The following is a 17487-nucleotide window of genomic DNA, read 5'->3' as shown; positions in this document are numbered from 1 at the left end:
CTTGGAGTAAAGCTTTTCAGGGATTGTCACGTAATGATATATCTTGTTCACTTACTCTTTCAGGAGGGACCAATTTTTACTGAAGATCTTATTAGAGAAAATGAGGAATTTGTGATACGAACAGGAAGGTAGTTTCCATGATTCTAATTGTTATTTCATCCTTAACATGCTACCTCAAAATTTTCCATTCTTCAGTAAGCTCAACATTTCATGAGCTTCCCTAAAGCACTTTCTGCCCCCATTGCGGTACATCATTCAAGGTTACATGGAAAATCCTATCTCCAAACGTCACTAATTTACCAAGTGCTTGTGAGTTAAACATACATTGGACAGAGAGAGAAATCCAGATCACGTCAAGAGGCTAAATTTGCATAACTAAAGTCTAAACTCAAAAGTTTTCTTGTATTTAAAGGCATGTGATCAGGAAAATAATTACATAAATCTGTTTTAATGGTCTATCAGCTTCTTGTCAGTTCTAAGAGTGCTTCAGTTTGGCTAGTGATGGTAAGTGGTTTGATTTTTGTTTTATGCGTTGCCAAATTTTGTTATATTTATTTCATCAAAACATGTCACTTTACTCTTCAATGCCTTTCAAAACTCTATATGGTCATTATTATACTTGTTAATCAAATTATGTCAGTTCCGACCCTAAAGCAATTGGAAGTACAATAGATGGCATCTTAATAACCACTTGAAAATTGGGATTTGCTATGGGCAGATTATCCCCTGTCTAGGCAGTAGTTCGAACACTCTTTTCTAACTTGGTTGTGTGGTAATTCTATTACAAAGATGCTGATAATCATCTTGACTCTGCCTGTTAACTGTGATGATGTCAGGCTCATGAATAACTTGCTTTTCAGTTGATGGTTTCATGCTTCCACAAGTTCATTAGAAAAAGTGTCTGTGGTTTTTGCAAGTTACTGACTTGTATAAGTTGATGTGAGTGGTGCAAGTTGATTTCATTCTTCTGCGATAATTGTATAATTTGATTCTGTTTGCTGTGATAATTGTGGCCTGTTTCATGTTTTAAGTAAATTACTATTTATTGTTTTTTCTGTAGTGTTGGGATTTCTAGCTAAAAGTCGAATATTTCTACTGGTTTGCATCATGATTTATAGTCTTATAGATAAGTTAGAGTTTATTCTGATTGATGGCCTTTTTATGCTCAGTGTTGGTGCTGCATGTTCTCAACTTTTGTCTGACATGCAGTCATTTAAGGTAATAATGCTTTTATTATTTGGTATTAAATGAAATAATATTTTGCAAATTTGCCTTATGCATGTGGCCTCTTTTTAATTTTTTTTTCATGTTTCATGATTTTTATGCTATGAAAATGACATTTTTAAATGTTTGTTGGGAAAGTGATTTTGTTTATTTACATTTTGACTTTTTGCTCATGATTGATGCTATTAGTCCATGTCTTTTGCATCTTTAGGCTGCAAATCCGGGCTGTATTTTGGAAGACTTTGTCAGATGGCATTCACCACCAGATTGGATTGAATGTGAGTCAAATACTTCTACTGGAAACACATCCGATGGGGAAGCAAAATGTAAACAAGGACAGTTAAGCATAAGAATGAAAAAAGAAGGTATATTTTTTTCCCCTTTCTGTGCTTTTTTAGATTCTAAATTCCAGGGAAAGAGAAGAGAAAGTGTTCCAAGATTCCAAGATACATATGTATACACACACACACACACACATCCTTTCTACATATGTATGTCTTTATTGTTTGCCTGTTTATATGTTGATTCTCATATGTAACTCTTGATTATATGTGAGTCTTATCACTTGGAGGAAGTGAACTACGTCATTCCTTGATTGTCACAAACTTCGGACCTCAAGAATATGTTTTTGCGACCAAATAAAATTATAGCAGGTCCTGTTATCATGCCTAAAATCAGCCTTTCAACTTATAGGAATTTACAGATCAAATGCCTACTGAGTTGTTAGCCTTTGACCTTTGGAATCATCTTCAGGTCTGGGCAACCTTTGACTGTAAAAGTGTACTGGTACTGGATTGGGATTTTGGGAAGACAGTCTAGGTGCTTTGACAATAGAGCTTAAATCCTGTTAGGGTGATATCAAGTTGCAGTTTTATGCTTCTATTCTCATTGAGGATGACACGTCTTTTGGGTGGATGAGGTAATAAACATATGCTATTTTCAGTTGCAGTTATGCACATATCCCTGAGATTTCATTGACTGTGACTTTTTTTTCCTGGGAGAAGCTTTGTTAGCTTCATGCTCAAAGAAGTGGTTTTAGAAATCGTGAAGTGTTTCTTGCTGTTCTCGAACTGGTGCATGAGAAAAGGGTTCTAGAAGTTGAGGTGGATGTACCTTTCAAAGGTGCAATTGTAGACAAGGCTTGGTGGCATCACCACCTTCAACACCCACATGCCTCAGGCTGTGTCCCCATGTTGGAACGGTGGAAAATGTGGGCTAGCAGCTAATTGTCATTAGCTGTTTAATATATTTATCTAATGTACAATAGTTAGTCGTGTGGCCACCTTCTACTCCCCCATGCCTAGGGTGGTGTCTCCAGGTTGGAAGTTGGAATTGTGTGTGAACGTGCTGTGCAACAACTAATTATTTTTACTGTTTTAGTGTATTTGTCCAGCTGCAAATCATACCGTGGAATATCAAAGTTTGCATAATCATGCAATCAATTTTTGTCTTGTTCTTGAAGATTTCATCTAATTAGACATGCTAATACCATCAAGTTACTTTCAAAGTTAAAACATTTGGATAATACAACAAACCTTTCTTTCCCCACAGGTGGCTCTTGGACTTTGGGCTTCACATGTAATTTTTTTGATGTCATGCCTGGTCACAGTTGAAAAGCTAGTTACTAGAAGGGATCTTTCCATGGGCAGCTTACTTGTTCTTACTCCTCATTGCCAATTTCCTTTCCTTCTATAATGTAAATTCTTTTAGTCAATATGTCCTTGGAGTCTTGGACCATGCCATCCGTTATAACCTTCTGTTGATTACTGAACTTGTGGATTAACTTACATTTGTCCTATATCTGTTTAATTTTTTTAAGGAGATCTTTACCTATAGTTTCTTTCTCGTGTCCATGATACTGGCCTTGTAAGAGAAAAAAGTGTTAACATAGATGTTGCATAAACATGGGTACCCTTGTAATTCATATTTCCTTGAAGTTTTTGCCAAGGCACTCCCAGCCTTCTCTGTTATTCCTAGTCGTAAGCAAGGATTGTGTCCATATTGTCATTTATGTATTTCCTTGTGCTCTCCTGGGTTACGGTAAACAACACACTACCTTTTTGGCTCGGATGGATGCAGAAAATCATTTGCAGGGGCACGTTTCTATGAAAATGTCTTCATCAAAATCATTTTGTTCTGTCATTTTTATTGATTATAATATCTACTTTACTTGGACTGCAATCATGTATGCCAAGGTAATATGTATATTACATAAAGGCTGTAGATGTAGGCCATCATACAATCCTATTTACTGAAGGGTTCTAATAGATAGGCCCATCTGAACTTTTTTTCTTTCTTGTTGGTCTGCATAATGTGCTCTCTCCCACACGTAATGAAAAAAATGTTGAGCAAAATTATCATCAGTTGGACGTCAATTAACAAAAGCAGGAAAAGTATATGATCCTCTTCTTTCAATCATGGATCAACAACTCTACTTGTGCTATGCTACACAGATATTGCATGATGTTTAGAATCCCATATTAAAGATCTTTAACCATGTAAAGTATTTAGTATGAAAATTTTTAACATGCACATAGTGATGAACATTTCATTCTAAATGGGTAGGCAACCTCTGGCGTGAACTGTGGGAAAATGCCAAACCTGTTCCTGCTGTTAATCAAGCACCATTATATGATGAGGATTTGGCAGTGTAAGATGCTACTTTACTATATTATTACTCAATAAAGGTTAGTTGCGTTAGCAGCTAAATCATGTTTTTGTGTTGTAGGGATGGCATTTTTAACCTTTTAGAAGAAATTGCACCGGCGGACATCTTCCAACAGCTCCTTGTTGCCGCTGTAAGTTTAGGAGTCTGAGCCAGTTATTTTACCAGATGAAATTCAATGATGCCATTGTAATTTTTCTAATCATCTCCATCTTATTGTGAAATTTGCTCATAACAGATCTTGCAGAAGGCTTGGTCCGTTTTTTAGCTGATCCAACAGGTCCATATTTACCATGCCCTCCTTGTTGTGGTTGTCCCATACCGTGAAACCCTGGATGCCCCTTCCTTACCAGGAAAGCATCGGCATTGCTTTTGTCTCTGTGAGCAACGTGTATACACCCCAGTGCCCAGGCAATTGAACTTTAGGCCTTCAGCTCGGGATTTTCTACAAAAGCTCATCTAGAAATGTGTCCAAAACCCTTTGTGTGCGAGTACGCAAATAGTTCTGTTTACATGAATGCCTAAGATGGAGGAAAGTTGCTGATTACTGACTACACCCACGATCAGTTTTGGCATCTTGTTTGGAGTCATGACACACTGGATGTTCCATTTGGTCGCTGGGAGAAGTTGCATCATCGTTGACATGAGTTCATTGTTTGCTTCTTCTAGTGATAGAGTGTGGAGAACATAGCTGTTATTTCTGCTACAAGTCCTTTTTTTGTTTGTCTGCTTTTCATTCTTTGATTCCATTGCAGTAGCACTGCAGCCGTTTGGAAACTGTATATACTGTACTGTAGGCATTTGAACAGCCATCGTGCACAGCATATAAGGTCATCATAACTATCTTCATTACTTGGGGCATTATAGGGGTGTCTGATTTAGATAAAACGACTTTTACATCTCAGGGGAATGGGGTGATGCAACATGTTTGCAAAAGTTTGAAACTTTGAAGTGGTAGTCTATATGCCTATCAAATTTCTGTTTTGTTATTCTGAAAGGCTGGTCATCTTGCATGAGAAGCTTGTGCAAGTCTCTAGATGTCTTAATGCGTTGATAAAAAAGGTCACTTGCCCTTTCACTCCGTATTTGATTAAACACATAAATGTCATGTAGGGGACTGTTCTCTGCGGTGCATGTGAGTCCTTCCATATTACTGTACGGCAACACCGTTGGTAGTTCTCTTCATCATATTGCCAGAGCAGCTTTGAGTGATTTGACTTCCATAATTTGGATGATATATTTGGACAGTTTGACTACTAAATCGCTAATATTGAGTCATTTGGGTGATACGTTTGTGGTGCTTTCTTTTCAACATATAATCTTCTCTTGTGTTTTAGATCCAACGCAATGACAATTTTCTTTTATGGAATGAAATCCAATGCCCTTTCTTCTGTTACTTGATACGTGATGTTCTCTTTTGGTAAAAACATGTTTCTGTTGCTTTCAGCTGAGTGCAGGATTTGCAATTGCTGAAACTGCAATCCCCATAGATAGTGAATCTGCAAACCTTTTCAATGAGAGCAAACAATACGTGATCTCGACATGCCAGTATGAGTTAAACAGCGAGAACATTGATAATCTTTGCCAGGTAAGCTCTATATGCTTCCCATAGGCAAGCAACCTTAGACAATTGTTTAAAATTTTCATTTATTTGACGAGATATTTAACTTTTTTTTTTCTCAGGTGTATGCAACGGTGGAGACACTACTAGCACACCCAGAAGCGGCTATAACTACCAAGAAGCCAGATAACAGAATCAATAGCGAGCTTAAGCGTCGGTTTGAAAAGTTTAACCTGAATTTTCCGGGTAAAAACAAGCCCTTCTTTGGGAAACCATCTGGGAAAGACAAGGGTCTGACTTCTGATGACAGCCAACCCCGCCGGCTTGCTCACTTCTTTGATCCAAGATCATCTCTGTTCATGAAGAAATCAGCACATGCAAGTGCCCCAGCGGCAGCAGCATCCGCTGCCGAACCTTTGTCCTCCGATGAGAACGAGTGGACAATTGTATAAATCATTCCGGTCTATGCAAAGGCCGCATAGACCATTGTAATATAACCTGACAATTCATTGTTAATTATTTCATAATATGAAAATTTATGTTCAATTGTATACCTGTTCAAAAATATGGAAATCTTTTCACGGCTGAGGGTTGTCACTGGTTCACCTGAATTCTGCCTTCCTTTACTAATCAACTTTATCGCGTGGCATTAAGTTGCGGCCAGATATGCACAGGAATTGGGACTCGGGAAATGATTCGCCAATGGTCGAACCAAACCTGATTAATGGTTGTTCGATCGACTCGTTACACACGTACAATTGTTCAAATTCTATCCGATTCAACATTGATGCACAAGGTATGCCTTATCGCACTGATCAGCTTCCTCCTTCAATAGATTTCCTTTACTCATTCTTGCTACCTTCAAAGCGACCCGCCAAGAGGATTTTATCTCGCCTTCGAACTCTTTCTTCTCTGTCTTCCCTGGCGCTTGTTGCTGCTTTCCGATGGGTCGGTTGCCTCAACTACATTTGATGTGGGTGATGAAGAAGAGTCTTCCTTCTCAGTTTCGGAGCGTCTCGTTATTGCCAATTCCGGCACCACAAAGTTGGCAATCCAGTAAAGAAACAGAAGTCCAGCACTGGCCACGCACATCAAACACTATACCCATCAGCGAGAATGCATACAAAAAAAAGCATCGATAAATGCGTGACTGATAGCTGCCAAAAACGCAAAAGCGGGTGAACTTCCTGGCTGGGAGATTGAGTTATCCGGTGGGTGATTTCACCAGCCACCGGTGCTTTCCGAACGTGAGCCCGAGACTATCAGCCTGTTAACTTTCACACCTCCGTCCGGCCCAGATAAATTACCCATTTCAGAAAATTTTTATAATGTTATCACAGGCAAGTGACCTTAAAAGATTTTCATCAAAAGAAAGCTTGATGGTGATCATGACGGTGACAGACAGACCGGAAGCTTGTGGTTCCGGTAGCGTTTTACGTTAACAAAGTAGCAGAGTCAAGAGACCTCAAAAACTTTGTAGCATGATGACATCCCAACCAGGAAGTTCATCGTGGCATTTGATATTACCAAGATAGCATTGGCAAGGTATCTCAAACACTTCCATCAAGAGGGTCCTCATCAATGTGAGGTCCAGGATAGGAGAATTCCTAAGTGGGTAGTTTTGCTTATGGCTCCCTCTTTCTCTCTGTGCAAGAATGATCCACGTAATTCAGACGATGGAAGGGTCAGTTGAAGTACCTCAAAGGAATGAAGGTGGAGTAGTCGACGCCTGATGCTCCTGGGATCACCCGCGACAGGATGAAAAGATGGTTGCCGGGGACGCTTCGTACGCGGTGCTGATACCGGCGGCAGCGTAGAGTCAAATGTGGGGAATCCCCAGGCAAGAATGTCAGAACATGAGCTCTCCCATTGCCAAGAACAGCGCGAGGAGGAAGGCCTCCGGAGCAAGAACAGAAGAACTGCAGGTTTAACTGAAGACAACCCATGGCAAATGCGCGAGCGAGAGACAGAGAAAGAGAGCGTGAGAGAGAGAGAGAGAGATGTTAACCACCCGAAACAGATAACGGAGGATCCAAACAGAGCTACCGGAGATTGAAAGCTCTGATCACACCGACACGCTACTTAGTGGCGTATCTGGGGACACATTTTCATATAATAAAATATAATAAATATTACTTCATTTATTAACAGGTGAAAAAATGTGATTATTCTATCTTTCAACATAAGGTAATTCCACATGGGCAGTAAAACACAGAGAAGAGATTGAGCTATGGATGCAATTCCTGATTAGGCCAAATCCTTGGCAGAATTTTGGGCTACTTGGTGCATCTCCTCTTGTTTGCATACACAAGAAGGGAATGCAAAGGCTGGCAGTGGTCATCCACGATAATGGAGGCCGCTGTGTGTATGAGTGAGATATCATACTCTAATTTGGATTTGATTGTGAAACTGCATATAGGATTTCTTATGGTTAGTAACCGAAGGTGAATTTCGTTACTATGTTAAAGCAAATTTTAGTTTGAACTGATAATCAGACATGTTTAATCCATTTAGACTGAAGGTTGTGGGACACTTTCACCTGGTATTCAAAGAGGCCCTTTAGAGTATTTGATGGATGGAGCATTCTTACTTTGGTTGAAAGAATAACACGCATTTCCTGTCAAACACAGTCTCCCACTGTACCAACTTCAATCGACCAGATACTTCACTCTTTTCTGTTTTTACATGGAAAAAGAAATGGACTTTTCTTACCGCATGCAGCAAAGTCAGCATCTTAAGGTAGAGTGCACCACGGATAACTTTCCCTCACCACCAAACAGACCCTTCAAGTCGGATACTAACACTTCTCAAGGTATCAAAAGCGAAGTTTTAATCGACGGAACGGAGAAGTTTCCCGCAGACTTATGTTGAAAGGAAACCAATAAAAAAACACCGTAAATACAAACATATTGATTTGGCCTGCCGATGTACCCAGAAAGCGTGGTTTCTTTTCGAGTTCTCATTCTCACCAAGCACTCGTGGACGGTACATAGGGCACAATCTCAGTAAAAAGTTCAGTCAGTGGCTTTAAATGCTTTTGTACATCAACAAATGACAACTTTTGGAAGTCTGAGACACGGGTTTCTTATATTGCAGGACTTTATAGCTACTTCCAAACGCCTATCATTTGGGAACCAAGAAAAGAGGACGACTCTAAACTCGTACCCAGTTTATGTTCGAACAGTAATCTCAAGTCCAACCAGTTAACATGGTTTTGTTGGAGCTCATACAGGAAAGATTTAAAGAAATTCAATAACATCCACGAGATGATCGCCCTCTCTTTCCTATACACATGTATGTGTGTTTTGAAGAGAGCGAGAGAGAGATTTGAATCTTTATTCTATTTTTTCTATAAAATCACAACAGCCAATATACCCCAACAATGCTACAAGAATCGAGGCCACAGCTTTCTAGATGTGGTCATCGTGCTAAGTCCTCATACAGATACATATCCAAGGATTTTACTTCTTAGGATTTATATTAATGGAGAAAGGAATAATTGAAGAATATCAAAATTACTCTGCTTAGACAACAACTCTGAGTTGAGCACCAAGGAAGAAGCATAATTTCAGTAAATCGTCATCCTTTCATGACGACAGCTTTGAGTTGAGCACCACCGATGATTGTGATCACAGAGGTCTGGTCCGGCGACCGGCTGCCCGGCCACATAAGAGCGCATTTCTTGGGATGGGATACTCATCTCTGTATGAAGGTGCAGGAGTGTAGACCCGGAGATAGAACTGCTGTCCCAAGTACTGCCTGGCCCAGTTCTCTGATCTTATGTTCCACATCCCCACGTTGTCCAGAGGCATGTATACTGCAGTCCATGACTGTGGGTATACCTGTCAAGGTAGGGGACGCTTTTCAAAAAATGAAGACAAGAACAAACGCTAACTTCTTTATGTTCATCAAGTATTTCTGATTGGTTTTTTTTATGCTATGAGCTACTTCACCTGCGTTGTGCATCTGTAGATGCCATCTTGGAGATTATAACCTTCCCTGCTTGCAGGAGTCCATTGACCTCCGTCCATTCTGTTCATCAATAAAATGCAACCCATCGATTACTTTAGTTTTAGTTCAGATATTCACAAATTCGTGCAATCATCTTGATTATCATTGCGATAATAGAAAGAGAAACGCAATTGGCCATTGGTGAGGTGATACATTTGCATGACATTCATCTGGAAATGACTGTTACAATAGACAGACGATGAAGATGGATTTGGGAGCAACATATAATGAGAAAAATATTGGAAATTTGTGTCCAAATGGAAATCAAGGTACACTGCCAGTGTAATTCTCAAATGTGCATATGAAACAACAAATAATACAGCAAATTAGTAGATTGAGAAATGCTAGTGTTTCTGCAACAACGGCAGTGTTCTTCAAAGTATCTGTAATTTTGTTATGGGACCTCTAAATACAATTGCAGTGCTGATACAATAGGGTATGTTCGGATTCCGAATTTCAAAAGATCACAGAACTTTTCACAATGCCTATCGACATGCATAACATTTTTCTCCTTATGCCTTATGCTCATGTTCCCATTCATATCTTTACATGTTCTTCATATGTCGACAATTTCCACACATTAAGGCAAGTCCAGAAGTTCATCATATCATGACAATTTGCCTTTTCGAGACATTTTGGAAACAAGATTGGCCTGTGGGTTCAAACAGATCTTGGCTCTTTACAAAGAAAAACATTATTTTTCTAGAATTTTTTTTCCGGCTTCCAATACTAAATAGTTTTGAAAAATTCCTGGGTGTCCCTAGCATCACAGCATATCGTAAACACAAGGCTAACACCAGCCCATCCTTTTTTCACTTGACGAAAACTGGTACAATTGATAAAATGAAGCTTCCAAAAGAGAAGGTATGAATCTGACAAACTTCTGGTATAGTTAACGGCAAGGTCTAATCCCACGACTATTTGTAGGACCTATATATATGCGAGTCAGAGCAGAGGATATCACAAGGAAAAGACATGGTAGTATTCTCCTGGTTGTAGTCGATGAAAATTAGTCTGCCTAACTGTAATAGAAGCAGCCAAGTTGGCCACCGACTACCTGTCCTTATTGGCCATAATGGATCTTATTTGATAACATTCAGGTTCAAGCCTTCAAGCACAATTTTTGGCTCATAATTAGAGTGTAAGTTTCATTATGAAAGATAATCAGAAGTGGATTACTTACCCGACAATGAAGAACGAGTAACCATCAATGTGCCATGACTGGACCGTATTCTCATAGTTTTGGAACACAATCTCAACGTATGCTCGGTAGTCGGCAGCCATTACAGCTGTCTGAAGATAGGCACCACCTCCACTTGGATAATCAGCAATACTACCAAGAGTAAAAACTCCAGCAATCTGGTAGAAATCAGCAATCTTCAGTGGTGTATCTGCAGGAACGAATGATACGCCATTAACAGCGTATCTCTGCTTGCCATTGATGACCGGTGCTGAGTTTGCCAGTTGGATAGTTCTTGTTGTATTGATCAATCCATAATGATAAGATCCTTGTGGGTTTGGCCTTGCTGCACTTGCAGTCAGATTCCATCTAATGGTGGAAAACAGAGGAGGAAAAGAAGTTAGATATAGGGATAACCATACATGCAGCCAAAGTTTAGAAATACACTCGTAGCCAGTACAAATCTCACGAGCAGCTACTAAGAACGAGTTAATCAGATCCCTGCTAGAAAATAATTATTGAAAAATGAGTACCAAACATGATTGGCGAGCAACAATTCATGTGACCAACCAGGAGAAGGTAAAACAAATAGGTCAACAGTTGAAAGAGAACTTCTAAACCACTTTCTTCCAATGTTAAGAATTCATTCGGCAAGAATGACCGAGTTATCAAATTCTATCGTTTTTAACGATGGAAAGAAGAGTTCAAGAACTCGGTTTCAACAATTCACATCTGGAGCTCATCAGCTTTTTTTACGTTTCATCCGAGTCTTTCAGCATATTGGGGGACTTGTGGCGCAATATATGCAACTGCAATTATCTTGCCGAAAGCATTTCCACCGTAAATCGAAGAGATTATACAGATTAGAGGAGATTTCCTAACTCCAATCATAAAGCCAATTCGAAAATTGGAACCTTATCCATCATATATTTCTTCTCTGTTTTCATCATCCAGAATAATTTTAAACAAGGGCTCTTCAAAATAGCTCATATTTTGTTGTTTGAGATTTCTTTCATATTTTAGAAACAAATTTGCTGAGCAATTAGGGAAGAACTGAAGAGAAATCTGATAGTAAAACATGTTTCTCTTGCCTCATATTGTTGCTATCAATGTCACATCTCAATCAAATGCGTGGCTGAGGTGCTAATGAAAGAAACACCCCCTCATTTCGTACCACTTCTCCAGAAAAAAAAAAAGAAAAAATTGTTAACTTAGGAATTCACCATATCTCAAACTACAAATTCCGATGGATCACATGGATTCAAGAGTCTTATAAGACTTGAGGAATGAACTTTAAGAAAGAGAAAATGTCATTATGATATATTTTGTTATTCTAGTTGCAAGACAATTAGAAATCGTGAGGACCCACTAAACAAATGGAATCTTGCCGGAAGGAATAATACCGTATAGATCTGGCCTGATTGAGTGACCAGTCAATCTCAATGGTGGGGCCGCCCGGTGGTGGGCCGGACACTGCACCGGCAGAGTTGCTATAATGTAGAATGGCTGTGGTGGTCAGGACCGGGGTGGTGAACCTTGTGGAGACCACCATGTAGTAGTCCTTGCCGGGCTGGTCCATGGTCACCAGCACCGAGTACGATTGTCCGAGGTGTACGTCCAATGAAGAATACGTATTTTGTATGGTATGCGAGCCCTCGACTTCGACCAAGGTCATGGTGTGGCCCTGGATCCTGAAATTGAGCGATGTCGTCAGGCCGACGTTCGAGATCCGGAACCGGTAAGTCTTGCCTGAAAGAGCAGACATTTATAGTGCAAGTAAATATTAATATGCAGTGCATACAATTATACAGACATCTTAAACCAACTGATCATAAGTTCAAACTTACACCACACATGGGTGGTTAAAAACTTGGAGTTATAGGCAGTTTCAAACTTGTACAATGGGGGGTATCCATTTAGACATAGTTTCAAAATGTACCACTCTTGTGACAAACAATCCATTCATATAAATCTGTTACCACACAGCTCTGCTGCATGGAGTTTCATGTATTAGATTCACCTGACCGGTTTTATGAAAAAAATATCACATCCCTTTCCGTCAAATCCAATAATTGGTAAAGATCACATGGGCTGATCCACTGGTTTGACAATTAACAAGGGGCTCACATGAAGAAACCCTTCTATGACTGGATGATTTCCTGCAATCAACGTCATTTTCCTTCAAAAAAGGTGATGTACACGTTCCACCAACTTAATGGAGTCACGAGACCTGCATTTGCTGCACACTGTCGGTGCCTTGTGGTCTGAGACTTCTAATACCATGATCGAGTTCTAAACTGGTGCAATCTAACAAGGATCCAACTTTGTCACATTGGTAACTTACCTTGATCAACAGTGAAATACATGCCATTGGCGGCGCGACCATTGATGAGAACGGCATCAGGAAATGGCAGGTTTTCTCCGTTGTCCAGAATTGCTTTCAAATCCTGCATGTATCAGAAGAAACACAATTCAGTCGAATTCGCGTAGAGAAAAAGGCATGGCTCCCCTTGATAATTTTCCTTTTTAATTTACACTTACAGTGTGATTGGCTTTGAACCAGTCACCAATGAGAACGGTGTAATCTCCGGCCGGCGGGGGGAAGGGGACGGGAATGAGCGGCCGGCTACTGACCCTGAATGCGCCGAAGCCGCCGGCAGCTTTATGGAAAGCTAAGGAAGGGAAGTAGAAGAAGCTGCCAATCTGGTCCTTGGCCTGCATTATGTATGTGAAGTTTCTCCCAGGTGGTATGGGGCAGTTTGTGCCATAGACTCCATCTTCCCATGAATTCTTCCTGTGTTGCAAGCCGTTCCTGATTCCACAGGGTACAAACATCACAGTTACAGCAATTCAGTTCAGTTGATAATGGATCGGATGTAGATCTGACCCAATTCTCAAAATATACAAGACCAAAAAGTCTAAGATCCAAACTTGGATTGCAGAAAGGGGATCCAAGTCCAAATAGATATAACCGCCACGGTTGGAATCAAACAAGGTTCCGTGGGTCGAATCACGTGGAGGGTTTTTGGTATGTTTGTTTTACTGAATAAGGGTCCGGAGTTCGTGAAAAGGACCAATGAAGGTGGGGGAATAGGAAGGACAAGAGAACGACGGATAAATGTAGTGCCACGGCTCACGCCCTGGCTCCCGCGGTTACTGTGGGGTTCCTATCGGGGTTCACATGTGGAGCTTTATCTGCTTCCTGCGATTGCGATAAGCGACAGAAGAGTCATTGATGAACAACACAAAGTTCAGTTGTGCTAGAACAACCGGAGTGAAGAACTACGTGAATGTCTTTTCTGGTTGTGGCAAGACAATCAGAAAATCAGGTCCTATAATTAGGATTTCAAAAAAAAGTCAATCCTCTAAACGAAAATCTTCCCGTTTTCCGGCAGACGGTTTAATACGTTTCTTTTTTCCGGCCAAAAAAAAAACTCGGAACCAAATTACTAAAAGCAACAACGGAAAAAGCTTAGTAGGGTAGTTCGGCAACTAATATAAACACAGACTCGGTTCTGTCAATTATTCGTCGATGTGTATATTTCGAAAACCGTGTACATCGATCGCTAGCCGGCTAGCCCACTGTCCACGTAGAAGGAATACAATATAAAAAGAAAAGGAAGGAAATTTCTGACAATAGAGCAAAAAGTTTTAAAATTGTTGGAAATCTACTTAAGCTTTTCAATGATAAAAATGTTATCTCCAAGTTAATGATACAAAAATTTTTATTTAACACTTCACAGGATATTTATATCAAGTGTGTTTTTACCAAAGGCAAAGTGTGCCTTTGAAAATTATTCGAGGAAAAAAGAATGCAAAAGTATATAAATCAAATACATACGATTTCTATATCTAAAAAAGAGGGACAATGGTGTACTAAGAAGATGGGACGTGAGCAAATGAACTCATCACTACGTCAAGAATCAGTGCATGACCTTCCCATGGGAGAACTGTAAGGCTGGCAATGAACAGAAAAAAAGGGTGAACAGTTAAGACGAAGACTTTTCTGTATAAAAAATATTTTCTCAATCATGGCGATCAAGCCCGCACCGATTATATTTGTTCAGTAATTAAATGTTTTTTTACCTGCTATCGAACTCGAATAAATGGTCCTCTATCACTGAGAAACTCAGTAACAAATCTACCGCCATAAATAATGACTCAAATTTTGGGAAAAAGTCAATACATTTGGCTGCGCGTGTTGCCGAGTTACATAATCTTACACGCCTAGAATTTAATTTCTCAGTGCAAGTGGAAACCAGAATCGTTCCAATCCGCCAAGAGAAGCGTTAAAATAGCACAGGAGACTAGCATGAGAAAACAAGGGAATATAATAGAGAAAACGATGAAAACCAGTTCAGAAGGATACAAATTTCTTAAATAGCACGCCCAATTTGGAGATGGAACCAGATCTACAGAGATAGAGAGGACAGATTGCCGGCCTACCACTTTGGCCATACAACAGAACGAGACAGATGTACTCAAGCTTTTTACCCGCCATCAATCTTTAAAAGAAAATTTTCTCACCAGGAAATAAGAAACGGTTCCGGAAGGCTGTTGTAGACATTAACAATGATGTTGTCATTGGTAGCACAGTCGATCTCCGGTCCCGGAAACTGCCCATTGATCAAAATCCCCTGAAATTGCAATTCCGGCGGTGCATTAGTAAGACATTTCGATGATTAAAAATGGCAGCGGTAGTGGTGGTAAGGCCGGTGGTGATGGTGGTGGTGGATATGTTCGTGATAGGAAAGGTAGTTGCGGTAGTTTCAGTATTGCTAACTGCTTTCACTCACCTGCTGCCTCACCCCAAGTGGGTAGATATCACCATAAGTGACGTTCCATGTGTAAAATCTGTAGGGGTCCTCACCATTGACGAAGGGAACGACGAGAAGCAAAAAGAGAGCAAGAAATCTGAAAACGATGGTGCTTCTCATGGCGCCCCAGATGCTCACAGACCTGCTCATTAGAACCGAAAATGAAAGTAATGCCTGTAGAACTCTAGAGGAAAAGAGTGTGACCTTCGTTCGAACCCGATGTTGCGTAAATCGATCGAGTGGAGCAACGCGTGGGGACTCCGAAACAGCGTGTACTATGGAAACATGAGAGAGATGGAGAGAGAGAAAGATCCCCTTCCGCTATTCGCTGCAAGTTTTGCGAAGGCTTTGATGGGGCGTCCTGGTTCCTTGTGGTCTTTTCTATAGCAGGAGGGAGAGGCTGGGAAGTAAGAACTGAGGAGGGAGTGAGGCAGGGAAATATGTCGATTATTTAGGCCGGGAAGATAGAAATTGCAGTTATGTCCCGTGTTTATTTGAAAATTTTATGAAACTGGTCCTATTTTACAAAATATGCCAAAACAGGGAAGCAAAGAATTTATGGTTCCTCGGAGCCGAGAGTCAGTCAAGGGCAAGAAGGAAGAAGCAGAAGGACGAAAGTTCCCCTTTCTGTTGTTTGATTTTATTCTGTGCTCTGCAGGACCATGTTTTGGTGGTCGAATTAATGAACGGCAGGTGAGTCTGCTAAAATTTATTTCACAGTGTCTTCAATATGTGGCACAAGGATTTCTTAATACTACCAGACCGAGTTCTCTCATTCTTCCCTTTCTGACTTTTCCACTTGGGAGACATGAGATCACATTTCTGTTCCTTTGACGTCGAAGGTAGTAGATATTCGTAATTATATATATAATCTGAAGCACTTACAAATTGTTTTGCTAAATCATTGGTTTCGTCTTTAATGAACTCAGAAAAACAGTTCTCTTATTATAAACCTAACCTCAAAGAATAATTCAGGGAATAGTAGTAATTATCTCTCAGCAGTAACTGTAGAAAATTGAAGCTGAATTCTATTTGTTATTCATCAAAACATCCTTTCATCAGATTACCAAAATGGAAGTTTAATGGGACAACAGAGGAGTGGGAATCAAGTCAGTTATCACAGAAGTAGCAAGAAGAATCAGGACAACAACCAATTTGACCCTTTTCTTGCCCATTATGCATTGCATTCATCTGTTTACCTAGAAATAATGAAAAGGAATAACAGAAGAGAGTGTGCTTTCCTCATTTGCTCTGTTTCCAGTCATCTTTCTCTGGTCTCTACTGTTTTTTTCTTTTCTCTGCTCACCAGGCTGAGATTTGTTTATAAAATGCCCAAAAATCAGTGGCATGAATTTAGGGGGAAAGGATCATTACCCAAAGTTTGCTACCATGTGAACGTTAGCCAACTCCAATGGCTTCCACCACCTTAAGGTGAGAAGAAACATTGTAGTCAGAAGATGGAAGTTTAAGAATTTCGTCCTCATGGATTGATCACAGAGGAAACCACATTCATACTTAGCCAATTTAATGGAGGCGTCACCAGCAATTCACCCCTAAGTGCAACACCGCCGTGTAAAGACTTATGTAAAGGATTTAAAAAACAGAAATGATGCAGCTTTTCTTGACAAAAAAAGAAGTTGCATCTCGTGAAACGTTTTCCCTTTTTTCAGCAGTGTTCTTTTTTCTAGCCTTCTTTTTCATTGACTATGTGATTGCTTAATGACTACAACTAGAATTTGAGCTAGCAGAAGAATAGGCGAGTTGGGGTTATACGCTAAGCATATTTTGGCACATGACTAGGACATGGTCCTGCCAGATTCTATCTGGGTCTACGCCATATTGAATTAAGGCTACACCATTCAATTTATATATATATATATATATATATATATATATATATAAATTGAATGGTGATTATGGTTTTTTAGAGTTACCCAACCATTTAAATTCTGATTCAATTTGGTAAAATGCACAAATCCATATGAAATTCATGGAATCATGTATATATACGAAATATAGTAACATATTT

General features: G+C 39.9%; 3 protein-coding genes across 9 annotated transcripts in view; 1 reads left to right on the top strand and 2 right to left on the bottom strand.

The window, feature by feature from the left end:
- The window catches only part of LOC116252117 (uncharacterized), a 36977-nt gene extending 30976 nt beyond the window's left edge, over positions 1–6001 (top strand). For 4 of the 5 annotated variants that reach the window (XM_050075572.1, XM_031626204.2, XM_031626211.2 and 1 more), the window contains 7 exons: positions 64–128; positions 1170–1218; positions 1436–1589; positions 3790–3874; positions 3953–4022; positions 5337–5477; positions 5573–6001. In XM_050075572.1, the coding sequence (XP_049931529.1) occupies positions 64–128; positions 1170–1218; positions 1436–1589; positions 3790–3874; positions 3953–4022; positions 5337–5477; positions 5573–5902 (894 nt within the window). In that variant the 3' untranslated portion in view covers positions 5903–6001. Of the gene's footprint in view, positions 1–63; positions 129–1169; positions 1219–1435; positions 1590–3789; positions 3875–3952; positions 4023–4127; positions 4170–5336; positions 5478–5572 lie in introns of those variants that run through there. The other variant, XM_031626220.2, reaches the window with a different exon arrangement.
- A 126-nt stretch (positions 6002–6127) lies between these two features.
- On the bottom strand, positions 6128–7458 carry LOC116252152 (uncharacterized). The gene is made up of 2 exons (XM_031626246.2): positions 7149–7458; positions 6128–6528 (listed from the first exon to the last, which is right to left on the bottom strand). Exons 1-2 carry the CDS (start codon positions 7394–7396, stop codon positions 6336–6338), a joined length of 441 nt encoding a protein of 146 aa, XP_031482106.1. The 5' UTR covers positions 7397–7458; the 3' UTR covers positions 6128–6335.
- A 1316-nt stretch (positions 7459–8774) lies between these two features.
- Positions 8775–15892, bottom strand: LOC116261088 (L-ascorbate oxidase homolog). Of its 3 annotated transcripts, none has more exons than XM_031639715.2 (9): positions 15663–15892; positions 15438–15600; positions 15169–15278; positions 13183–13453; positions 12986–13088; positions 12045–12390; positions 10645–11010; positions 9404–9482; positions 8775–9292 (listed from the first exon to the last, which is right to left on the bottom strand). In XM_031639715.2, exons 2-9 carry the CDS (start codon positions 15576–15578, stop codon positions 9080–9082), a joined length of 1629 nt encoding a protein of 542 aa, XP_031495575.1. In that variant the 5' UTR covers positions 15579–15600; positions 15663–15892; the 3' UTR covers positions 8775–9079. The 3 variants fall into 3 exon arrangements, with proteins under 3 accessions (XP_031495575.1, XP_031495566.1, XP_031495560.1); XM_031639706.2 differs by having other exon boundaries at positions 15675–15892; XM_031639700.2 differs by having other exon boundaries at positions 15438–15892.
- Positions 15893–17487: the final 1595 nt, after the last annotated feature.

This window comes from Nymphaea colorata, chromosome 1 (assembly GCF_008831285.2).
Source record: "Nymphaea colorata isolate Beijing-Zhang1983 chromosome 1, ASM883128v2, whole genome shotgun sequence".
Lineage (NCBI taxonomy): Eukaryota > Viridiplantae > Streptophyta > Magnoliopsida > Nymphaeales > Nymphaeaceae > Nymphaea > Nymphaea colorata.
The sequence above is the reverse complement of the archived record's forward strand: the minus strand, read 5'-3'. Positions and strand labels throughout refer to the sequence as shown.